This window comes from Xenopus tropicalis, chromosome 7 (assembly GCF_000004195.4).
Source record: "Xenopus tropicalis strain Nigerian chromosome 7, UCB_Xtro_10.0, whole genome shotgun sequence".
In the NCBI taxonomy this organism is placed as follows: domain Eukaryota; kingdom Metazoa; phylum Chordata; class Amphibia; order Anura; family Pipidae; genus Xenopus; species Xenopus tropicalis.
In genome coordinates this window covers 129261056-129287180 of record NC_030683.2, presented here as the reverse complement: position 1 = coordinate 129287180, position 26125 = coordinate 129261056, and the positions used below count along the sequence as shown (strand labels likewise).

Sequence of the window (26125 nt, the reverse complement as noted above, 5' to 3'; positions counted from 1 at the left end):
ATCCAGTTTCAAGGGGAAGTTAATCCCCTCATTGTTTTCTGTTTCACACAGTTTCAAGGGGAAGTTAATCCCATCATTGTTTTCTATTTCACCCAGTTTCAAGGGGAAGTTAATCCCATCATTGTTTTCTATTTTATCCAGTTTCAAGGGGAAGTTAATCCCATCATTGTTTTCTATTTTATCCAGTTTCAAGGGGAAGTTAATCCCATCATTGTTTTCTATTTTATCCAGTTTCAAGGGGAAGTTAATCCCATCATTGTTTTCTGTTTCACCCAGTTTCAAGGGGAAGTTAATCCCATCATTGTTTTCTATTTTACCCAGTTTCAAGGGGAAATTAATTCCATCATTGTTCATTGTTCAATGCTTTATATGCGCTACACCCCCTATAATCCCACTGTATATGCGCTACACCCCCTATAATCCGACTGTATATGCACTACACCCCTATAATCCCACTGTATATGCGCTACACCCCTATAATCCCACTGTATATGTGCTACACCCCCCTATAATCCCACTGTATATGCGCTACACCCCCTATAATCCCACTGTATATGCGCTACACCCCCTATAATCCCACTGTATATGTGCTACATCCCCTATAATCCCACTGTATATGTGCTACACCCCCTATAATCCCACTGAATATGTGCTACACCCCCTATAATCCCACTGTATATGCGCTACATCCCCTATAATCCCACTGTATATGCGCTACACCCCCTATAATCCCACTGTATATGCGCTACACCCCCTATAATCCCACTGTATATGCGCTACACCCCCTATAATCCGACTGTATATGCACTACACCCCTATAATCCCACTGTATATGCGCTACACCCCTATAATCCCACTGTATATGTGCTACACCCCCCTATAATCCCACTGTATATGCGCTACACCCCCTATAATCCCACTGTATATGCGCTACACCCCCTATAATCCCACTGTATATGTGCTACATCCCCTATAATCCCACTGTATATGTGCTACACCCCCTATAATCCCACTGAATATGTGCTACACCCCCTATAATCCCACTGTATATGCGCTACATCCCCTATAATCCCACTGTATATGCGCTACACCCCCTATAATCCCACTGTATATGCGCTACACCCCCTATAATCCCACTGTATATGCGCTACACCCCCTATAATCCCACTGTATATGCGCTACACCCCCTATAATCCCACTGTATATGTGCTACACCCCCTATAATCCCACTGTATATGTGCTACATCCCCTATAATCCCACTGTATATGCGCTACATCCCCTATAATCCCACTGTATATGTGCTACACCCCTATAATCCCACTGTATATGCGCTACATCCCCTATAATCCCACTGTATATGTGCTACACCCCCTATAATCCCACTGTATATGCGCTACATCCCCTATAATCCCACTGTATATGTGCTACACCCCTATAATCCCACTGTATATGCGCTACATCCCCTATAATCCCACTGTATATGTGCTACACCCCCTATCCCACTGTATATGTGCTACATCCCCTATAATCTCACTGTATATGTGCTACACTCCCTATAATCCCACTGTATATGTGCTACATCCCCTATAATCCCACTGTATATGCGCTACATCCCCTATAATCCCACTGTATATGTGCTACACCCCTATAATCCCACTGTATATGCGCTACATCCCCTATAATCCCACTGTATATGTGCTACACCCCCTATAATCCCACTGTATATGTGCTACATCCCCTATAATCCCACTGTATATGTGCTACACCCCCTATAATCCCACTGTATATGTGCTACACCCCCTATAATCCCACTGTATATGCGCTACATCCCCTATAATCCCACTGTATATGTGCTACACCCCCTATAATCCCACTGTATATGCGCTACACCCCCTATAATCCCACTGTATATGCGCTACACCCCCTATAATCCCACTGTATATGTGCTACATCCCCTATAATCCCACTGTATATGTGCTACACCCCTATAATCCCACTCTATATGCGCTACACCCCCTATAATCCCACTGTATATGCGCTACATCCCCTATAATCCCACTGTATATGCGCTACATCCCCTATAATCCCACTGTATATGTGCTACATCCCCTATAATCCCACTGTATATGTGCTACACCCCCTATAATCCCACTGTATATGTGCTACACCCCCTATAATCCCACTGTATATGCGCTACATCCCCTATAATCCCACTGTATATGCGCTACACCCCCTATAATCCCACTGTATATGTGCTACACCCCTATAATCCCACTGTATATGCGCTACATCCCCTATAATCCCACTGTATATGCGCTACACCCCCTATAATCCCACTGTATATGCGCTACATCCCCTATAATCCCACTGTATATGCGCTACACCCCCTATAATCCCACTGTATATGTGCTACACCCCTATAATCCCACTGTATATGCGCTACATCCCCTATAATCCCACTGTATATGTGCTACACCCCCTATAATCCCACTGTATATGTGCTACACCCCCTATAATCCCACTGTATATGTGCTACACCCCCTATAATCCCACTGTATATGCGCTACATCCCCTATAATCCCACTGTATATGCGCTACACCCCCTATAATCCCACTGTATATGCGCTACACCCCCTATAATCCCACTGTATATGTGCTACATCCCCTATAATCCCACTGTATATGCGCTACACCCCCTATAATCCCCCTGTATATGCACTACACCCCCCATAATCCCACTGTATATGCGCTACATCCCCTATAATCCCACTGTATATGTGCTACATCCCCTATAATCCCACTGTATATGCACTACACCCCCTATAATCCCACTGTATAAGCGCTACACCCCCTATAATCCAACTGTATATGCGCTACACCCCTATAATCCCACTGTATATGTGCTACACCCCCTATAATCCCACTGTATATGTGCTACACCCCCTATAATCCAACTGTATATGCGCTCCACCCCCTATAATCCCACTGTATATGCGCTACACCCCTATAATCCAACTGTATATGCGCTCCACCCCCTATAATCCCACTGTATATGTGCTATACCCCTATAATCCCACTGTATATGCGCTATACCCTTATAATCCCACTGTATATGTGCTACACCCCCTATAATCCCACTGTATATGTGCTACACCCCCTATAATCCCACTGTATATGTGCTTGGTCAAAATACCAAATTTGCCCCCCCCATTGCCCTCTATGGGAATTGCGTTGCCTTTTCTGGAGCTTTCCATGGAACTCAGTGGGAAGGGGAGTGGCCGAATGCAGGAAGAACTGTGTTTGTGGGAAAGGCACAGGTTTGGTGCTGCATTCTGGGGTGCAAAGGCCAACACCGATGGGTGCTAAGCAAGGGGCAGTTTGCACCCTACCCTGCATTTCATAAAGTTTACTGAGTTGGTTATGTTTGAACAGATGTACGGGCTCTTTCACCCACGACAAGAAGGGAATGAAAAAAAGCTGATTCAGTTTGCATCATTTATTGATAATTTTGCCTCAGAATTCTGCCCCAAAGGAAACCATTAGTCTTGCTCTAGAAAGAACATCTACTGGTTCCCGGGCCTCATGGAATTTCTACCCTACCGTCACGTAACCGTTATTGACCTACAACTCCCAGAGGACAATACCGCGCCCACCCCTGGTCAGTAATCGACAAAAAGTTGTGTCCTGGAACTCATCTGATGGGGTTTCTATTAACCATAGTATTCGTAAGGTGTAGAGGAACCGGGTGTAGAAGAATCGGGGGAACCGTACATATCGAGGGCATAAATGGTATAACTGATCCACACCAGGTTTGCAACAAGCCCCAGCCCCAGGGCCACCATGTTCAGGGTAAATGCCGTACGGGAATCACTTGCGGCGGTGATCATGTCGCCTCGACTTATATCGTCCCGGGTCTGAAAAAAATAGGAAGTCATATGTATGATTAAACAGCCATGTTGTTTATTACAGGGAGTGCTGAGGGATCTCTAGCTCCATCCTAAACTCCCCCATTCTAGTTCCCTCCATTATTACGCAGTCATTTCCTGACCAACTGACCCAATTGTTCTTTATAATGAAAAGGGGACATAGTTCAGTTGTAACGAAATGGGCAATGTCTTGAGCAATGTCAATAGTGGGTGCAGGGAGCACTGGGGGCATAGGGAGGTAACTGGGGTAACAAAGGAGTGCTGGGGTTTAGGGAACAGAGAGGAGATGAGAGAAGACTACAGCTGTGTAGCCAGAGAAAGAGATCTGTTGTAGTAGGAGAAGCATGAAGTGTAGGAAGCCAGGACTAGTTAGTGATTTCCCTCAGGAGCATCAGGAGTATCTTTAGAAGGAGTCAAGAGTTGGGCTTAAGATTGGGGTTTTATTGCCAAGAGCTGACGAGGGGACATCAATATTAGAGGAGAAGCTGCCTTCTTTGGAAATGGAAAAGAGAGAAGAAAATGTGAGGGAGTTTGGGAGTGAGTGATACTGAGAATTGTAGTCAACTGGATGAAGTGATGGTGAGAAGTGATAGTGATGGTGAGAAGTGACAGTGATGGTGAGAAGTAAAGTGATGGTGAGAAGTGATAGTGATGGTGAGAAGTGATAGTGATGGTGAGAAGTGATAGCGATGGTGAGAAGTGACAGTGATGGTGAGAAGTGACAGCGATGGTGAGAAGTGATAGTGATGGTGAGAAGTGACAGCGATGGTGAGAAGTGATAGTGATGGTGAGAAGTGATAGTGATGGTGAGAAGTGATAGCGATGGTGAGAAGTGACAGTGATGGTGAGAAGTGACAGCGATGGTGAGAAGTGATTGTGATGGTGAGAAGTGATAGCGATGGTGAGAACTGATAGTGATGGTGAGAAGTGACAGTGATGGTAAGAAGTAAAGTGATGGTGAGAAGTGATGGTGAGAAGTGATAGTGATGGTGAGAAGTGATAGCAATGGTGAGAAGTGATAGTGAGATGTGATAGTGATGGTGAGAAATGAAAGTGAAGGCTGGCAAGAAAGTAGGTGATGCTCAAAAAGATGAAAGGAGAATTTAGCAGTGTTGGAAGAAAAACAAGGATGGGAGAATATAAGAGTAACTTTCAATGTTAACAGGGTGTTCAACATAGATTGTCAGTAGAAATGTTGAAGGCACCAAGAATGACAGCTTGTGTGTCACAAGAGAGACAGCAAGGGGAAGTCAAGACAGGTTTAGAGAGATCAAGAAATATAGAAGAGGGGCTAGGGGGAGTGTATAGCACACACATGATACAGCAAGTAGAAGAAGCAAGTAGAAGAGCTTAAAGTCTAAACCTACTGAAAGTGGAGCTTACATTGGAACGGGCAGTAGGCAGTGTCCATAGACACGAGTAAAGTTTGAGTAATAGCAAGAAGATAAAGAATTTGGAGATAAAAAGATCAAGTATGGCGGTGAGCGTATGAGAGATGAAACATTCCAGAGATTTCAGGAGAAAGTCATATAAAGAAGGGACAGACAGTAGATGACAGGAACTGGTACAGAACTGGTTTAGGTAGAGTAGAACATACCCCCTGTGAGCAACTAAGAGTAAACTCCTCTGCAAACAATACACTCACTGTGTGTCCTAGACAAATAGCTGGATCAGTTGGTTCTACCCTTGGGCACCATCTTCTCGATAGATCACGTTCTGATCAGCTAGGAGCTTTAACTCCTTACTCATCCAACCGATCTATCCCCATTCCTTTCCTTAAGAGATGCCCAGTGTAGTTACCTTGATAGAGAAGATGAGGGCAGCAATACCAATGGGAAAGCAGCAGCATAAAAGGTTGGCGATGGAGCACCCCATATAATCCTTGCAGACAGGCTGAGTTGGCATCACAGCAATCGATTGGGTGTTAATCACAACCGTCTGAGGCTCCGGGAAGGTCTGGCTAACATTAGCCGGGGGTGCTGCATGGATGGGATTCCTTGCCATTGGGATCTGGTTGGAATATGCACCTTGAAAATCCATTGTGGGATTCTGCGTTGATGGTGGATACATTTTTCAATGGGTCGTCTTCAAACTTCATATATCAAGTTCATCTGCTTAACCTCAATCTCAGCTCGGTATTTTAATAGATGGGCACACCCATAACATTTTAATATCTACCACGGGGGCATTTTATTTGATGGCCTCAGCGTTGGTCACGCCTAGTTAACTGATATTCATTATAAGGCCCTAGGGAAACCTTTTCTTTGAGTGGATCATTATCCAGGGACCAGAACAAGGAAATATACCCGTTTCATGCAACCTGATGCTTCCATACGTTTGAACTCATCAGGTTTCAAAAACTCATGAGAGAGAAGTACAAAACTTTCATTAATGATATAATTATAGTTAAATATCCAGTCAATTTGCCCGGTCTTCATGTGATTTTCAAAACTTAGACCCCCTGTGTGTGACCCGGATATATGTTTATGGAACCCACCATACGTATGCTTGGAGAACATGCAGGACCTTAGAGCTTCCAGGCAGAAGTGCTACCCAATGAACCCTCATGTTTCATAAAAGACTCCAAGAGAAGATAAGAGCAGCTATCCCCAGGGGGAGGCAGCAGACAATCATGTTGGCAGTGGAACATCCCAAATAATCCTTGAGGCACCATCACGTTGGGTTGGGTTGTCACCAAAAGCTTGAGCGATTGAGTGGGATTGGTTGCATCAGGATGTCGTTTCACTGCTGTCTAATTGGAACTTGCGCTTGGTTGGAATTCTTTTGGGGTGCATTCATTCTATATCAGGTTGGCAATGATAGAGGAAGAAATGATTAGCAGGACCAAGAACCAAGTGTATCTACTCCAACTTAACCCAAGTCGGTCAGTTGTGAACATCAACACCTTGGCGGTATTTTATCTACTGACCATACTACGGGTCACACCCACCATCCCTATGAACTGCTTTCCAATATTACAAAATAAAAAGAAATAGCCCATATGCCACAGCATGCCTAGGAACCCAACACCCTTGTGCATTTAAACAGCAAGGGGCAGAAACACAACTACATGAATCATTTACTGTAAACAGATGGAGGAAGGAAGGAGTTGTTTCTCTTTTTAATTTGCAGAATAAGAGGGTTCCATAAAACATACTGAATGGATTTATGTTCATTGTACTGGATCTAATAGAGAAGATATTATGATTTTCCGAACCCCAAAAAAGAGTTGGTAGAGACTGGAACCAATATTGTATTTACAAATGTCAGCACTTTGCCATCATGGAGTCCTCCTTGCGGAAAGATGGAAAATTTGGACTCCTTCATTCCAGGTCCTAGTCTTAGTTTGGACCTGGTTCTGTATATGGGGCATTGTGAAACCAGCAGGAACACCACCCAAGCAAGCAGCTCCAGGAGCAAAGCCCAATTCCCAAGCGGGAGGGACCGATGCACCTGTTCCGGATCACTCGTCACTCCATCTTCTCACACCCCGTAGGATTCATTCCATCTTCGTGTTCCTGTTTGAGAAAGAAATTATCTTTTATTTGCACCTTTATTATTTCCGAGAATCTCAGACAGAGGAAAAATATTGTGTTACATTCTTTGTCTCCGATAAAAGGGATCCGCCATTTGTATCTCATTTCATTTGCTGATCCCTCGGCCTCCGGTACAGGGATAATGCCTGTTCTTGTTTATATTCCAGGTAATGGGCGATAAATTCTCTCACTATTTAGAAGGACCCCTGAGGCGTGTGCCTTGGCACCCATTAGGTAGCAGGACCCCTGAGGTGTGTCCCTTGGCACCCATTAGGTAGCAGGACCCCTGAGGTGTGTCCCTGGGCATCCATTAGATTGCAGGACCACTGAGGTGTGTCCCTGGGCACCCATTAGGTAGCAGGACCCCTGAGGTGTGTCCCTGGGCATCCATTAGATTGCAGGACCCCTGAGGTGTGTCCCTTGGCACCCATTAGGTAGCAGGACCCCTGAGGTGTGTCCCTGGGCATCCATTAGATTGCAGGACCACTGAGGTGTGTCCCTGGGCACCCATTAGGTAGCAGGACACCTGAGGTGTGTCCCTGGGCACCCATTTGGTAGCAGGACCCCTGAGGTGTTTCCCTGGGCACCCATTAGGTAGCAGGACCCCTGAGGTGTGTCCCTGGGCACCCATTTGGTAGCAGGACCCCTGAGGTGTGTCCCCTGGCACCCATTAGGTAGCAGGACCCCTGAGGTGTGTCCCCGGGCACCCATTAGGTATCAGGACCCCTGAGGTGTGTCCCTGGGCACCCATTAGGTAGCAGGACCCCTGAGGTGTGTCCCTGGGCACCCATTAGGTAACAGAACCCCTGAGGTGTGTCCCTGGGCACACATTAGGTAGCAGGACCCCTGAGGTGTGTCCCTGGGCACCCATTAGGTATCAGGACCCCTGAGGTGTGTCCCTGGGCACCCATTAGGTAGCACGACCCCCGAGGTGTGTCCCTGGGCACCCATTAGATAGCAGGACCCCTGAGGTGTGTCCCTGGGCACCCATTAGGTAGCAGGACCCCTGAGGTGTGTCCCTGGGCACCCATTAGGTAGCAGGACCCCTGAGGTGTGTCCCTGGGCACCCATTAGGTAGAAGCACAGCTCATGCAAATCACAGTTGTTTTCCTCATTCTACTTAGTGAATATTTGAAAGTATATGGACACTGAGGGTAATTAGCACCTTCTCCCTCCCTGGATAGTAAATGTTTCCGTGTAGGTGTAACTCCCAGTAATAACTTACATGCCAACAATTAAATGAATACCCGGTGTAAATATGGTATCAAATTCCAGTTTACAAGTGAGCAAAAAGCAGTAACCCGCTACCCATTGGTACCTGTAACGTATCTCCAAGGCGAGGGCAAGGGGGGGTAACTTACAGAATCACAATCTGCTGTTACGAGTATTTCTTAATCCTGGGCAACACCTTTCAGCCCCCACTGAGCATGCTCCCTGGGCGTTACTAACGTCCCTCCCATGGCAACTGTTATAGTTGGTACATTAATTGGTCCATTTCCCAGCAGCACCTTCAGCCCCCACTGAGCATGCTCCCTGGGCGTTACTAACGTCCCTCCCATGGCAACTGTTATAGTTGGTACATTAATTGGTCCATTTCCCAGCAGCACCTTCAGCCCCCACTGAGCATGCTTCCTGGGCGTTACTAACGTCTCTCCCATAGCAACTGCTATAGTTGGTACATTAATTGGTCCATTTCCCAGCAGCACCTTCAGCCCCCACTGAGCATGCTCCCTGAGCGTTACTAACGTCCCTCCCATGGCAACTGTTATAGTTGGTACATTAATTGGTCCATTTCCCAGCAGCCCCTTCAGCCCCCACTGAGCATGCTCACTGAGCGTTACTAACGTCCCTCCCATGGCAACTGTTATAGTTGGTACATTAATTGGTCCATTTCCCAGCAGCACCTTCAGCCCCCACTGAATATGCTCCCTGGGCGTTACTAACGTCTCTCCCATAGCAACTGTTATAGTTGGTACATTAGTTGGTCCATTTCCCAGCAACACCTTCAGTCCCCACTTATTATGCTCCCTGGGCGTTACTAACGTCTCTCCCATAGCAACTGTTATAGTTGGTACATTAGTTGGCCCATTTCCAGGCAGCACCTTCAGCCCCTACCAAGCATGAGGATACTGGATAAGCTACTGGATTCCAATACTATGTCTTTGTGCTTGGTTTTATGCACAGTATATCTTGCAAGAAAAATGTAATTGCTTTCTATGAGAAGGTGAGCAGAAATCAAATCAATGGAGTGGCAGTGAATGTGATTTACTTGGATTTTGCTAAAGCATTTGATACAGTACCACACAAAAAAAGTTACTGATTAAACTAAGTAATATTGGCCTGGAATATAATATTTGTACTTAAGTAGAAAACTGGCTAAAGGATAGGTTACAAACAGCGGTGGTAAATATTTTCTGATTGGACCAGTGTCATTAGTAAAGCACCACAGGGGTCTGTCCAAAACTATAGGTTCCATGCAGGATCCTGCCACTTTGTAGAGATTGGACTAAATTGGAGAACTGGGCGGCAATCTGGCAAATGAGGTTTGGTGTTGATAAAAGCAGGGTTAAGTACTTGGGTAGAAATAACATAAATGTGAGTTTGGGGGCCTCCGTAATTAAGAAGGATTTGGGGATTTTTGTGGATGACAAGCTGTGTAACTCTAAGCAGCGTCAGTGGCTACTAAAGGGAATAAGTTACTTATATAAAAAGGCATTGACTCGAGAGAAGAAAACATAATTTTGTCTCTGTGTAGGTACCTGGTAAGGCCTCACCTTGAGTATGGGGGGCAGTTTGGGGCTCCAGTCCTGGACAGGGATATTAATAAACTGGAGGGAGTGATTTCCAGGTACCCAAGATCCATCAATACCCATAGAACAACTCGAAGGTGGGGGCAAGGCGGCCGCTGAAGGAATCACAACTGTTTCCAACGTTCTGAGGTCACTCCCCCCCGCGGCGTGCGAGCGTGCATGCGCATACATTTAAACTTCCATACGGAGCAGTGGGGAGAGGTCCCCATTGCTCTGTATGGGGGCAAAATGTCAAAATGTAGTTGCGGCGGGGCGGCATGCCACCCCTAAATTTCTGCCGCCCTAGGCCCGGGCCTTTGTGGCCTCTCCACAAATCCGGGCCTGCCCTGTCATTTACCAACATCTCAGCCTATCAGAATCATCCATCGAGGCCTTACTATTACTAACTGAAGCTACTTACTTTACTATTAGTAAGCTTTGTCAATGGGAACGTCCCCTTCAATAGCAGGTAAATGACTCTCAGTAGAGTAGATGAAGAGAATAATCAGAGGGAAGGGAACTGGGTTAGTAGGTCAGTAGGAGGTGGGGGGGGATTACTAACTATTATAACGTGAGCACGTGGCTTTTCTACCATAGTGAACACACCTTCATGTTTCCGGCAGAGCACAGGGAACAGCTTGGGGGTATCAGATTCCTCAGGTGACTTGCCCTTTTCTGTGAAATCAGTCAGTTGTGCGATAACCATTGATATTCAATGCTTTATCATTGCCCTAATGTTATATTGCACCCCCCCCACCCATTCACTACATGGTACAGTCTGCCTCTGGCTCCTCACTTACAGGCTCAATGGAAGAATCCATTTTTATGTGAAGCTGCATTTCCAACACCCCCTTATGCGTTGGTGCCAATGCCCCCCCCTTTGGAAAGCAAGTACTATGGCTGCCAAGCTGGAATCAGTGACATTTGCAACATTCATCTTATTGGATTTTTTTTTAGTAATGATTAGATATGGCAAAAAATGTCATGTCGTTAGGAAAATGTCCTTATTTCTAGATGCAAGGAAATCCCCCAATGAGAATTCTACTGAGCAACAATGTGACTGTAAGTGCAAGAGAAGTGACCAATGAGAATGCTGATTCCCAGGCCCCTTGCTGGTACCTTACATATAGAGATAATGATGGCATTTTCCCCTCATTATATGGCACAGGAATCAGACATGGGGATAAAGGGACAGACTTGTTCAGTGCTGGGAAACTGTGCTTATTGCTCCCAACTCCAATTGCAGGAACAGAGAACAGGGAGCCGGATTTACTCACATCAGCTGGGATTCTCATTGGGGGATTTCTTGCATTTTAATGCAGTTTTATTGGGCAATATTGCTTTAAGAATACAGCCCTGATGTTGCTGGACTACAGCTCCCAGCATGCCTCACCCTTCATTATATGTTACATTATTCTGGGATTTGTAGTCCGGCAACAGCTGAGTAAGGTTTGGTTGAGCCGCGCTCAATACTGCATTTAACGTCTCCTCAACCTATCTCAAAAAACCTCACTAAATGGCCCCCATAGGGCTCATTAGGGTTCACTGTTTGGGTTCCTACACTGGGAAAATCCCTTTATTGAGTTCAAAATAAAACATTATAAGACCTGTGATGTGCGGATTCCTATTTCAGCGTTTATTGCGCCTATTCGGCTGCACCCAAGCGCCTTTATTGTTTATACGTGAGTGCCGGCAACTTTATGTGTTTTCTTCTGCTTTAAAACCCGGTGGGTGAGCTTTAGCCTATAGGATAGCTTGTTTGGGATTCATTCCCAGAATTCCTTTTGTTTATTTATCTATATGAGGCAGTCTCCTCAACCCTAATGATTTGTCTCTATATATAGAGAGACAGACAAAAACAAACTGAGACAGACGGAGACAGAGAGTGGTGAGGAGAAGGGGACTGTGTCATAGGAACATGGAGCCCAGCCAAGCAGAGAGGAGTTAGGGCAGCTAAAGGGTAACTAAACCCTGCTACACATCATTTCTCAACCAAACGTTACTCAGCTGTTGCCGGACTACAAATCCCAGAATAATGTAACATATAATGAAGGGTGAGGCATGCTGGGAGCTGTAGTCCAGCAACATCAGGGTTGTATTCTTAAAGCAATATTGCCCAATAAAACTTTCCCCCAAATCTCCAATAAATATTTCATCAAGGATTCGGCCAAAACCTGAACCGAATCCTAATCTGAAGGGCTAATAGATAGCACAGAAAGAAAAAAACACAATTTCCTTGTTCAAGAACTAACATGATTTTAATGATTCGGTTATGGTTCAGTAGTCGGGCGAATCCCAAACTGAAGCCGGGGTTTGGTGCATCCCCCCAAAAATACAACACGGCACAGAATTAAATCCTAAAATAGTAAGAACCACGGGTGAGGTGGGAGGCAAGCGATGGAGCCCCCGCGTAGGTGGGATGAAGGCTGGTTCCATTGGGTGGGCCGGTTGCCAGTCTAGTATGACAGTTGGCTTGTAGGTACAAAGGCTAAACCAAGTGTTCTTGCCATTGATTTTCATAGAACCTTAGTTCAATAGCACAGCAATAGGGTGCCAGAGGGATAAAGTGCTATGTGGTTGTCCAACCCGGTATTCCACCACCGAGGGGCTATAGGGTTCCTACGCTTCCCTAGGCCTACAACTTCATCCACTTGCTGGCCAAGAACCAAGACTCTAGTCCGTCCTACAGAATATATTCATAATATTCATGGCTCTTGTGTATGATATATATATATATATACCGTATATACTCGAGTATAAGCCGATGGTTACTTTTTGAGCACATTTTTAGTGCTGAAAAACTCGGCTTATACTCGAGTATATACGGTATATATATATATATATATATATATCATACTTTTTTTTTTCCAGTTATTCATGGCTGGGTTGGCTCAGGACATACAGTGGATAAATCCAAGCTCTACATTAGGATCCTATTAAGGCTACTGGCGGCCATTTTGGCTTGACAAAAAAAAATGTACGATATATATATATACCGTATATACTCGAGTATAAGCCGAGGGTTACTTTTTGAGCACATTTTTAGTGCTGAAAAACTCGGCTTATACTCGAGTATATACGGTATATATATATATCATTAAAAAAAAATTCAGTTATTCATGGCTGCGTTGGCGCAGGACCTACAGTGGATAAATCCAAGCTCTACATTAGGATCCTATTGAGGCTACTGGCGGACATTTTGGCTTGACAAAAAAAAGTATGATAAATATATATGTATATATACTGTATACCATATATACTCGAGTATAAGCCGAGGGTTACTTTTTGAGCACATTTTTAGTGCTGAAAAACTCGGCTTATACTCGAGTAAATACGGTATATATATATATATATATATATATATATATATATATATATATCATACTTTTTTTTTTTCAGTTATTCATGGCTGCGTTGGCGCAGGACCTACAGTGGATAAATCCAAGCTCTACATTAGGATCATATTGAGGCTACTGGTGGCCATTTTGACTTGACAGGTCCATATATATATATCATACATTTTTTTCAGTTATTCATGGCTGGGTTGGCTCAGGACATACAGTGGATAAATCCAAGCTCTACATTAGGATCCTATTGAGGCTACTGGCGGCCATTTTGGCTTGACAAAAAAAATATGTATGATATATATATATACCGTATATACTCGAGTATAAGCCGAGGGTTACTTTTTGAGCACATTTTTAGTGCTGAAAAACTCAGCTTATACTCGAGTATATACGGTATATATATATATATATCATACATTTTTTTTTTCAGTTATTCATGGCTGGGTTGGCTCAGGACCTACAGTGGATAAATCCAAGCTCTACATTAGGATCATATTGAGGCTACTGGCGGCCATTTTGACTTGACAGGTCCATAAAGTGACAGCCGCCATAAGGAGAGAAATGTGACCCTAGACTCCAGGGTATAATAAAACCACACAGAAATAGAGACGGCGTTACTAAAGCTTACCAACAAATATTACTAATAGTCCAGTGACGCGGAGCTGCTGTCGGAGGCTGATGTATTGGTGAGGAGATTAATGCAAACAGAGGGTACAAATGTGTAAAACATAGAGCCGAACATCAAGCTGATTATAGTAATGATTATAATTGTTATTTCTAGGGGCCGACTCAGTCTGTTTATTCTCACACGCTCTTGTTTATAGATAAGGCACCGCACCTAGGGAACATAAACACACATACATAAACATGTCATATACAGTAACTCTTTGTTTTCCCTCACTATGATATAGAGAGTAATATTCTGAGACATTTGCAATTAGTCTTCATTTTTTATCATTAGTAGCTTTTATAAATTATTTTACTTTTTGTTCCGTATCGCTCCAGTTTGGAATTTCAGCAGCTATCTGGTTGCTAGGGACCAATTTACCTTAGAAACCAGGGAGTGGTTTGAGAGAGTGACTGATATATGAATAGGGGAGGGGCTGAATAGAAAGATAAGGAATAAAAAGTAACAATAACAATAAAACTGGAGCCTCACAGAGCAATAGGGTTTGGCTGCCGGGGTCAGTGACCCCCATTTGAAAGCTGCAAAGAGTCAGAAGATGAAGGTAAATAATTCAGGAACTATAAAAGATAAAATATCAAGACCAACTGAAAAGTTGCTTAGAATTGGCCATTGTATAACATATTAAAGGTCAACTTAAAGGTGGGGTGGTAAGTTCTCTGGCCAGTGACCATAGACATTACATTACAGTAGATTCTCTTATACATGAACATGGCTACAGAATAGAGGCCAACAGATCTAATTCACTGGTCCAGGAGACATTACTAGAAGTACCTCCTGTCAATATGGAAACCAATAAGGACATCTGGAAGTCAATGCATCTCAATAAAAAACATTAAACCTTAAACAAGTATCTGGCCAACCTACTAATAGGTTCCTCCTACTCCACCATGCATTCCGCTCTCTTTTACCAACACAGCTTCAAACTGAACAGCCAACAATAGGGGAATTAAGGTTCTGCTCTGACCTCCCTAAATGATACTCCCTTACTGACCCTACTGACATTAAGGTACGTGTTGTGCTTGGTTACCTTTATGGTGAAGATGATGGAAACCAATCCGAATGGGGGTAAAAGGATAACGCTAAGGAAGGACAAAAGCAAGCAGCAGTTATTAAATCTCAGATGTAAGGTCCAGTAATTTAGGGGTGGATCCTCAAGCTGCTGGTGGGAAACGGCCCCTGGTGAAGAAGAATCTCGTGGTGGTGAACGAAGAGAACAACCACTTGTAATGCAATACGGCGGTGGAAGCTCATAATTGTCTGGGGGAGACCGTTGAGCTCTTGATGAAGTAGAATCCCGTGGTGGTGAATGAAGCAAAGAACCATTTGTGATACGATATGGTGCGGGAACCTCATGATTGTCTGGGGGAGACTGTTGAGCTCTTGATGAAGAAAAATCCCGTGGTAGTGAATGAAGCAAAGATCCATTTGTGATACAATACGGTGGGGGAAGCTCATGGTTGTCTGAGGGAGACCGTTGAGCTCTTGATGAAGAAGAATCCCGTGGTGGTGAATGAAGCAAAGAACCATTTGTGACACGATATGGTGGGGGAACCTCATGATTGTCTGGGGGAGACCGTTGAGCTCTTGATGAAGAAGAATCCCGTGGTGGTGAATGAAGCAAAGAACCATTTGTGACACGATATGGTGGGGGAGACCGTTGAGCTCTTGATGAAGAAGAATCCCGTGGTGGTGAATGAAGCAAAGAACCATTTGTGACACGATATGGTGGGGGAGACCGTTGAGCTCTTGATGAAGAAGAATCCCGTGGTGGTGAATGAAGCAAAGAACCATTTGTGACACGATATGGTGGGGGAGACCGTTGAGCTCTTGATGAAGAAGAATCCCATGGTGGTGAATGAAGCAAAGAACCATTTGTGACACGATATGGTGGGGGAGACCGTTGAGCTCTTGATGAAGAAGAATCCCATGGTGGTGAATGAAGCAAAGAACCATTTGTGACACGATATGGTGGGGGAACCTCATGATTGTCTGGGGGAGACCGTTGAGCTCTTGATGAAGAAGAATCCCGTGGTGGTGAATGAAGCAAAGAACCATTTGTGACACAATATGGTGGGGGAACCTCATGATTGTCCGGGGGAGACCGTTGAGCTCTTGATGAAGCAGAATCCCGTGGTGGTGAATGAAGCAAAGAACCATTTGTGACACAATACGGTGGGGGAACCTCATGATTGTCTGGGGGAGACCGTTGAGCTCTTGATGAAGCAGAATCCCGTGGTGGTGAATGAAGCAAAGAACCATTTGTGGCACAATATGGTGGAGGAACCTCATGATTGTCCGGGGGAGACCGTTGAGCTCTTGATGAAGCAGAATCCCGTGGTGGTGAATGAAGCAAAGAACCATTTGTGACACAATACGGTGGGGGAAGCTCATGATTGTCTGGGGGAGACCGTAGAGCTCTTGATGAAGAAGAATCCCTTGGTGGTGAATGAAGCAAAGAACCATTTGTGACACAATACGGTGGGGGAAGCTCTTGATTGTCTGGGGGAGACCGTTGAGAAGACCTGTCAGTTGTAGCTGAAGATTGAGGAGAAGGTTGATAAGGAGGCAATGAAGGTTCCCAGTATGTTCTGGATGATGGCTCAGGAGGCTCATGGATAGGAGGATGAATATACAGAGTATGATACTGTGGAGGAGGCTCATTCAGTATGGGGTAACAGCCAGAGGCTCGAGATTGCTCCATGCTCAGGATCTTTCTAAAGCAGATTTGATACAAATGAGCGTCATTGCACGTACGGACCCTGTAGCCTTGGCCACGCCCCATAAAGTCAGGTCCAAATACCAACATCACATGTTGTAATAAAAGAGAAATATGTTAGAAAGGCAACAATAAAATCTGGACTCAGAACACTAAAAACGTGGCTCTGGCGTAACCAGCAAACAAACTGTACTGTTGGATTGTACTGGGTTTTTACTGCAACAAAGGAAGGGCCATAGTTACAACCTGGTAACCTACTGCCACTTCCATGAGAACAAACACAGATGGAGGCTACTGGGAATGGTTCAGGCAGAAATATTGTGGTGTAACAAGACTTATGGACCTCGGTGCCACACCAGTTCATCCTCCCCAACTCCATGAACTGGGCTTGTCACTCAGGCTGCTATAAACAGATCTACTGGGTCAGGGTCGACTGACTTTCTCAGTGCACAACGAAACCAAATGAACCTTTAAAAAAGTAACCAGTAAAAAAAAACTTGGTTGCTAGGGGTTACCAGACCCGGTATGAACTCTTATTTTATTTGCATTACCCTCATTTATTTGGTTTCAATCAAATTAGAAACCAGGCAGTGATTTGATACACAGATTGGAAGATGAAAGGGACAGGGGCTGGTCTACAAGAAGGTCTCAAGAAGGTTGAAACAGAAAGGTATGATCTGTAGCCATAAGGTTGCACAGTGTCCAGATATAACCCGGGAACCCCAGTAATGTCCAGTTATTCTCCCATTGTACCAGATGATTATAAGTAGCTGTACCACAGACAGGAGTTCCTTATAATATATAGTGAATAAAGTGCCCCCTATTGTAACATATAGGGATATTATAAGCCCCCGAGGAGTTCCTTATAATATATAGTGAATAAAGTACCCCCTATTGTAACATATAGGGATATTATAAGTCACCGAGGAGTTCCTTATAATATATAGTGAATAAAGTGCCCCCTATTGTAACATATAGGGATATTATAAGTCACAGAGGAGTTCCTTATAATATATAGTGAATAAAGTGCCCCCTATTGTAACATATAGGGATTTTATAAGTCACAGATGAGTTCCATGACCATATACTGTAAAAGCTCAAGGCCGAAAGGCCTTATACAGGTCATGGAACTCCAAGGTGACTTCTAATATCCTGATATTCTTTAACAGGGGGTACTTTATTTATTCTAATACACAAGTTTCAGTAAGGCTCTTGTGTATAATATATATATATGTAAGCTTATGGTAAATTAGCTTCTACTTTTTACCACAAACCACACCCTATTTCACCCCCAATGAGACTTATTCCCTCAGGGGTGAGCCCTCGCTTGAATTGGAGGCTGGGTAGTTGTATTACTGTAACTCTCAAGAAACGGGCGCTAACGTTGAACAATGAACTGTTTATTTACACAGCCACTTGGGAGTAATAACAAGTACAATATAGGCAGGTAGTAGCATCTCACAGGTCAGACAGTACTCGCGACAAATGGTCACAATGACTCTCTCCCCGCAGGGCACAATGGGTTAAACCCAGGTTATGGCTTCCACTGGAACCTGGGCGATCAACTCTCTAGCCCTAGGTCTGTACATTGGTAACCCTACTCTGGGCAGTGTTATACCCGGGATAATAATCCCTCTGCAAATCCTTGTTGGAGCCAAAGCTGCTCACTAGCTAGCCCTGCCTGTCTATCACACCTAGTGTGACCTATTACAGGAGCTGCCTATTCTGTCTGGGCCTACCTACACCCAGGTTCCACTCTGTCTCTTACCATTCTGCTTAGACAGACTCTCTTACTAAAATTATTATTATTATTAGTGATGAGCGAATCTGTTCCGTTTTGCTTCACCGAAAAATTTGCGAATCTTTCAAAAGATCCACGAAACGGCGAAAATGTTGTGCGCCCAAAAAAATTGTCGCCCGTGGCTATTATTTTGTCTCTCGCGGCTATTTTTTAGTCGTGCGGCTATTATTTTGTCTCCCGCAGCTATTACTTTGTTGCCTGCGGCTATTATTTTGTCTCTCGCGGCTATTATTTCGTCGCCCGCAGCTATTATTTCGTCGCGCAGCTATTATTTTGTCGCCCGTGGCTATTATTTTGTCTCTCGCAGCTACTATTTCGTCGCCGCGGCTATTATTTCGTCGTGCGGCTATTATTTTGTCTCCCGCAACTATTATTTTGTCACCCGCGGCTATTATTTTGTCTCTCGCGGCTATTATTTAGTCGGCCGCAGCTATTATTTTGTCGCCCGCGGCTATTATTTCGTCGCGTGGCTATTCTTTTGACGCCCGCGACTATTCTTTTTTGACGCCGGCGACAATTTTTGGACGTGTGGCGAATTTTTCCACTGTAAATTTTTTCAGCCGTTTCGCGAAACAATCCGCCAATGGCAAAACGTGGAAATTCACTGCAAATCCATGCCTGGCGAAACATTTTGCCCATCCCTAATTATTATTATTTATATAGCGCCATCAATTTGCGCAGTGCTTTACAGAATAGAGGGGTACAAAAGACAGAAGAGTTAACATGTACATATCAACAATTCACAAAAATGGTTTGCAGTTACATCTGGATGAGGATCGGAGACACTAGGGGGAGGGCCCTGCTCGCAAGAGCTTACATTCTAAAAATGGCTTCTATCCTCACGGCTGCTCAGCCTTTTATACTACACCACAGTGCCACCTTATGGCCAAACTGTGGAACTGCAAAAGGTCATGGGTCACTCGGGGACTGCCAGTGAGAAAGGGCACAATTTACCCGTTCCCCATACATATACATATATATATATAAGTTAAGGTTGTAGCATTTTCACTGGAAACACCATCAGTTTATTAAGATTTACATGTGAGTTACAGTTGCTCGTGGCTGGGTTGGCTCAGGACCCGCTACGGCGGATAAATCCGAATCCAATTGAGGCTACTGGCGGACATTTTGGCTTGACAGGTCCATAAAGTAGAGAAGGAGAGAAAGGCGACTCGAGAGCCCCCCCCCGCGCAGTATTATGAATGGTCCAGTCCAGCAGTGCATGGCGTGGGGCTGCGGGCAGCGGCGCATACATTGCGGGGGGGTTTAGTGTGCATAAATAGCGACCAGGGTGTAACCGAGAGGGCCCAACACAAGGCCCATTATAAAAATGATTAGATTTGTTTTAAGCAGAGTCAGACTTAGTTTCTTCAATTTCTCACGCTCCTGTTTATAGATAAGGCCCCGCACCTAGGGAATATAAACACATATACACATAAATATATCATGTACAGTAACCCTTTGCTTGCCAGGACAGGCTCTCACATACTGATAATGCACAGGCACCTTTATTTATTTATCTTAGTCATTTCTTTCTGTTGCTAATTTGGCCAAACCCCTGGCCAACCACGGCCGTTGCCTTAATCATTAAAGGGGTGGGTTCACCTTTAAGTTAACTTCTAGTATGTTATAGACAGGATTCTGCTTCATCAACAGCTTAATGGTCTCCCCCAGACAACCATATAATTCTAAAACTATGAAGTTGCTAGGGATAGGGATTCCTAGCAACATTATAGTTTTTGAATAGTCATCCCCTTCTGACTCTTTTCCAGCTTTCAAATGGGGGTCACTGACCCCGGCAGCCAAACCCTATTGCTCTGTGAGGCTCCAGTTTTATTGTTATTGTAACTTTTTATTCCTTATCTTTCTATTCAGCCCCTCCCCTATTCATATACCTGTCTCTCATTCAAACCACTCCATGGTTGCTAAGGTAATTTAGACCCTAGCAACTCTTTCCAGCTTTCAAATGGGGGTCACTGACCCTGGCAGCCAAACCCTATTGCTCTGTGAGGCTCCAGTTTTATTGTTATTGTTACTTTTTATTCCTTATCTTTCTATTCAGCCCCTCCCCTATTCATATACCAGTCTCTCATCCCTGTTTGCTAAGGTAATTTGGACCCTAGCAACCCTTTCCAGCTTTCAAATGGGGGTCACTGACCCCGGCAGCCAAACCCTATTGCTCTGTGAGGCTCCAGTTTTATTGTTATTGTTACTTGTTATTACTTATCTTTGTTTGCAGGTGCATTACTATTCATATTCCCAACCACTGCCTGGTTGCTAGGGTAAATAGGAACCTAGCAACCAGACAACTGCTGAAACGCCAAACTGGAGAGCTCCTGAACAAAATAGGAATTAATTAAAAAATAAACTAAAAATAATATTGTCTACATCATACTAAATGTTAACACAAAGGTGAACAACCCCTTTTAGCTGTAAACAAGTATCTGGCCAACCTACTAATAGGCAGGGTCGGACTAGGGGGTGAAGGGCCCACCGGGGCTCTCGCCCCAGGGCCCCTGCAGGTGTCCCCGCCGGCCGCGTCCCCTAACCCCCCTCGCAGGCGCCCCCCTAACCCCCACCCGACGTCCTCCCCGAGCGCATAAATTTAACGCGTCAGGGGAGGAGCGGTCAGGCAGGGGCAGCACCGGCAAGGGTCAGGTCTGGGCCGCCGGGGCCCACCAGAGCCGGGCCCCACCGGGATTTTTCCCGGTGTCCCGGCAGCCCAGTCCGACCCTGCTAATAGGTTCCTCCTACTCCACCATGCATTCCACTCCTACCCACACAGCTCCAGACTGAGTAGCCAACAATATTAGTCAAATGGGAACCAATGTTCTGCTCTGACCTCCATAAATGATACTCCCTTACTGACCCTACTGGCATTAAGGTACTTGTTGTGCTTGGTTACCTTTAAGGAAAAGATGATGGAAACCAATCCGAGTGGGGGGAAAAGAATAAAGTTGCAAAAGGAGAAACACAGGCAGCAGTTATTATCACACAGTTCTGAAGTCCGGTCATTCCTCAGGGGTGGATCCTCAAGCCGCTGGTGGGAAACGGCCTCTGGTGAACCGGAATCCGGTGGTGGGACATGAGGAGAGGAACCATTTGTAATACAATATGGTGGTGGAAGCTCATGATTGTCTGGGGGAGACCATTGAGCTGCTGATGAAGCAGAATCCAGTGGTGGTGAATGAAGAGAGGAGCCATTTGTGACACAATATGGTGGGGGAAGCTCATGATTGTCTGGGGAAGACCGTTGAGCTGCTGATGAAGTGGAATCCAGTGGTGGTGCATGAAGAGAGGAGCCATTTGTGACACAATACGGTGGGGGAAGCTCACAGTAGCCTGGAGGAGACCGTTGAGAAGACCTGTCAGTTGTAGCTGAAGATTGAGGAGAAGGTTGATAAGGAGGCAATGAAGGTTCCCAGTATGTTCTGGATGATGGCTCAGGAGGCTCACGGATAGGAGGATCAATATACAGAGTATGATACGGTGGAGGAGGCTGATTCAGTATGGGGTAACAGCCAGAGGCTCGAGATTGCTCCATGCTCATGAGCTTTCTCTGACAGCTTTGAGATCAATGAGCTTCAGCAAACTCTGTAGCACTGGCCGCACCCCATGGAGTCGGGTTTGCAGAATACCAACGTCACCAAAGAGAAATATGTTAGAAATGCAAACTATTAGACAATGCAACAAGCAAAACGCAGACGCGCAACACTGAAAACATGGTGCTTTGGTGCAACCAGCAAACAAATCCAACTGTTGGACTCTACGGCCACTTGGGTTTCAAAGGAAACCCCATGAATTTTCAGTTATTCTCCCAAAGTACAAGAGCTACAGATGGAGCCCAGGGTATGGCAAGCACCTGAGTCATTATCCCAATGGGAAGCTTTGAAACACCAGGTTGTTTGCTTGCTCCATCTGTAGATGTTTTAGGTCAATGTTTGGTCAGTGAGAGCTGCCCCTTTAAGAATATCAAGTTTACCTACTGACGGTGGAGGAGCTGAACACGGAATGAACAGGAAACGACAGAGGGAGGAATAGAATGGAGATGGCTGGGGGGGGGGTAAGAACTGGTCGGTGCTGGTAGAACTGAGTTGATCAGTCAGTAGGGGGCGGGAATTTACTGGCTGAGAGCAGGGGAATTTCCCAGGGAAGTAAGTGGTGGTGGGGGGGGGGGGGGGGGGGGTTGGTAAGTGATTACAAGCACTGGTGGGGGGGTGCATAACATTTTGGCAAGCTTCAGAATCCCCATACCAGCTGGCAGGGCCCTTCCCCATAGGTGCCTTGGGTTCCTAGATGGGTTCCTGGGTGGTTGGCTGTCAGTAGAAAGGGGGAATGTTTTTAAAAAGTTCATCTAGAGACCTCGGTTGGTCACACCCTTGATCCTCCCAAGCTCCAATCTGCCCCAAACCTGCCCATTGTTTGCCCCCTTTTTTGGGGGGGGGGGGCTGAACTTGGGGCTGAACTAGGGGCTGAACTAGGGACTGAACTAGGGACTGAACTAGGGACTGAACTAGGGACTGAACTTAGGGTTAAACTAGGGATTGAACTAGGGGCTGAACTAGGGACTGAACTTAGGGTTAAACTAGGGACTTAACTAGGGCCTGAACTAGGGACTGAACTTAGGGTTAAACTAGGGACTTAACTAGGGGCTGAACTTAGGGTTACACTAGGGACTGAACTAGGGGCTGAACTTAGGGTTAAACTAGGGACTGAACTAGGGGCTGAACTTGGGACTGAACTAGGGACTGAACTAGGGGCTTAACTAGGGGCTGAACTTGGGGCTGAACCTGGGGCTGAACTAGGGGCTGAACTTGGGGCTGAACTTGGGGCTGAACTTGGGGCTGAACTAGGGGCTGAACTTGGGACTGAACTAGGGGCTGAACTTGGGGCTGAACTTGGGGCTGAACCTGGGGCTGAACTAGGAACTGAACTTGGGGCTGAACTTGGGGCTGAACTTGGGGCTGAACTTGGGGCTGAACTAGGAACTGAACTTGGGGCTGAACTAGGAACTGAACTTGGGGCTGAACTAGGGACCGAACTGAGGAGTGAACTAGGGATTGAACTTGGGACTGAACTGAGGAGTGAACTAGGGACTGAACTTGGGGCTGAACTAGGGACTGAACTAGGGACTGAACTAGGGACTGAACTAGGGACTGAACTTGGGACTGAACTGAGGACTGAACTAGGGACTGAACTTGGGGCTGAACTAGGGACTGAACTTAGGGTTAAACTAGGGACTGAACTAGGGGCTGAACTTGGGGCTGAACTAGGGACTGAACTGAGGAGTGAACTAGGGACTGAACTTGGGGCTGAACTAGGGACTGAACTTAGGGTTAAACTAGGGACTGAACTAGGTGCTGAACTTGGGGCTGAACTAGGGACTGAACTAGGGACTGAACTAGGGGCTTAACTAGGGACTGAACTTGGGGCTGAACCTGGGGCTGAACTTGGGGCTGAACCTGGGGCTGAACTTGGGGCTGAACTAGGGACTGAACTTGAGGCTGAACTAGGGACTGAACTTGGGGCTGAACTGAGGACTGAACTAGGGACTGAACTGAGGACTGAACTAGGGACTGAACTTGGGGCTGAACTTGGGGCTGAACTGAGGACTGAACCAGGGACTGAACTTGAGGCTGAACTAGGGACTGAACTTGGGGCTGAACTTGGGACTGAACTGAGGACTGAACTAGGGACTGAACTGAGGACTGAACTAGGGACTGAACTGAGGACTGAACTAGGGACTGAACTAGGGACTGAACTAGGGACTGAACTTGGGGCTGAACCTGGGGCTGAACTTGGGGCTGAACCTGGGGCTGAACTTGGGACTGAACTAGGGACTGAACTTGGGGCTGAACTTGGGGCTGAACTGAGGACTGAACTAGGGACTGAACTTGGGACTGAACTGAGGACTGAACTAGGGACTGAACTAGGGGCAGAACTTGGGGCTGAACTTGGGGCTTAACTAGGGGCTGAACTTGGGGCTGAACTTGGGACTGAACTTGGGACTGAACTTGGGACTGAACTAGGGGCTGGACTTGGGGCTGAACTTGGGAGAAAGGTCTATGAAGGGCTCAGTACATACAATGAGAGCTGATGTGCGCATTCAAAGCAGCCCCAGAACATGGTGTGACAATGCTTGGACGACCCCCATAGACTTGCAACTGACTATATTTTCCAATCCAAAGCTTGTCAGATAATAATGACCTAACGATGCATCAGTAGAGTTTTCCAGCCAGCTATCCCCTAACGAGCACTTATTATACATAATAACATAGCGCTTAATAGCACCAGGGTATATAAGCCCCTAGCAACCAGAGAGCTGCTAATATACCAAATGGAGAGCTGCTGAACAAAAAATGAAATAACTTAAAAAAAAAAAAAAAAAAATGAAGACCAATTGCAAATAATCTTAGAAGATCAATATCTCCAATCCCCTTTAATGTTGGCTCTCAGCAACTATCATGAAAATGAAAATGTATTGTAACCTTTATCCAATGGAAATATGAAACTTTTTACATGTAATTAATTCAAAATAATCAGTTTGTATCTCCCTGTCTTTCTCCATGTAGGAGGCGGGGCCAGACTGTGATTGACAGGAAGGTATAATATATCTTTTAAGGGGGTTTCCTTTCCCAGCAGGTGTATTAGAGCTCAAATAACTGACTCTGACAATTAAATCCTTTTTATAATCAAACAAATACACAATATTGTACATTTCATTTACACAAATGATTGTAACAAAGCAAATACACGTTACATAACGGTTTATATATAAAAATATGTACATTGTAAAATCACTGTGCCCTAAATTTGTATTAAACGTATACTAAATATATAATTTATATAGAAATTTCTCTGTATAAACGATACATTTATCATTAGTGACGAGCGAATCTGTCCCATTTAACTTTGGCGGAAAATTTGCGAATCTTTCAAAAGATTCGCAAATGGCGGTAAAATGGCGGAAAAAAATATTGTCGCGCATCAAAAAAAGTGATGCGTGCAACAATTTTTTTGCCCCTACATGATGCAATGACATTCCGGGAATCATTTGGGGGGGGCTCTTTCCCGTTGCAGCACAATAATGCCCCCCGTGTATATAGCCAGGGCCTACAGATTGGGTTTGATCAAGAACCTGACTGCACAGAGGCCTGAAATTAACCCAATAAACCCCTGTGGAATTATTCGGAACCCCAACTGTGAGCCTGACCCCCCACTGAATGGAGCAACTCCCAGCAACATCTAGTGGGAACCTTCCCAGAAGGGCAGGGGCAGTTATAGCAGCAAAGGGAGGGGGCAACCCAACTGATCCCCTGTG

At 45.2% G+C, this 26125-nt stretch overlaps 2 protein-coding genes across 2 annotated transcripts; both read right to left on the bottom strand.

Moving 5' to 3' along the window:
* Positions 1-3482: 3482 nt before the first annotated feature.
* On the bottom strand, positions 3483-6199 carry LOC116412303 (proline rich transmembrane protein 1B-like). Its single transcript, XM_031906351.1, has 2 exons — positions 5728-6199; positions 3483-3915 (listed from the first exon to the last, which is right to left on the bottom strand). Exons 1-2 carry the CDS (start codon positions 5995-5997, stop codon positions 3712-3714), a joined length of 474 nt encoding a protein of 157 aa, XP_031762211.1. The 5' UTR covers positions 5998-6199; the 3' UTR covers positions 3483-3711.
* A 13519-nt stretch (positions 6200-19718) lies between these two features.
* Positions 19719-22800, bottom strand: LOC116412211 (extensin-like). The gene is made up of 2 exons (XM_031905920.1): positions 21710-22800; positions 19719-20214 (listed from the first exon to the last, which is right to left on the bottom strand). The coding sequence occupies exons 1-2, from the start codon at positions 22352-22354 to the stop codon at positions 20071-20073; spliced, it is 789 nt and encodes a 262-aa protein (XP_031761780.1). The 5' UTR covers positions 22355-22800; the 3' UTR covers positions 19719-20070.
* Positions 22801-26125: the final 3325 nt, after the last annotated feature.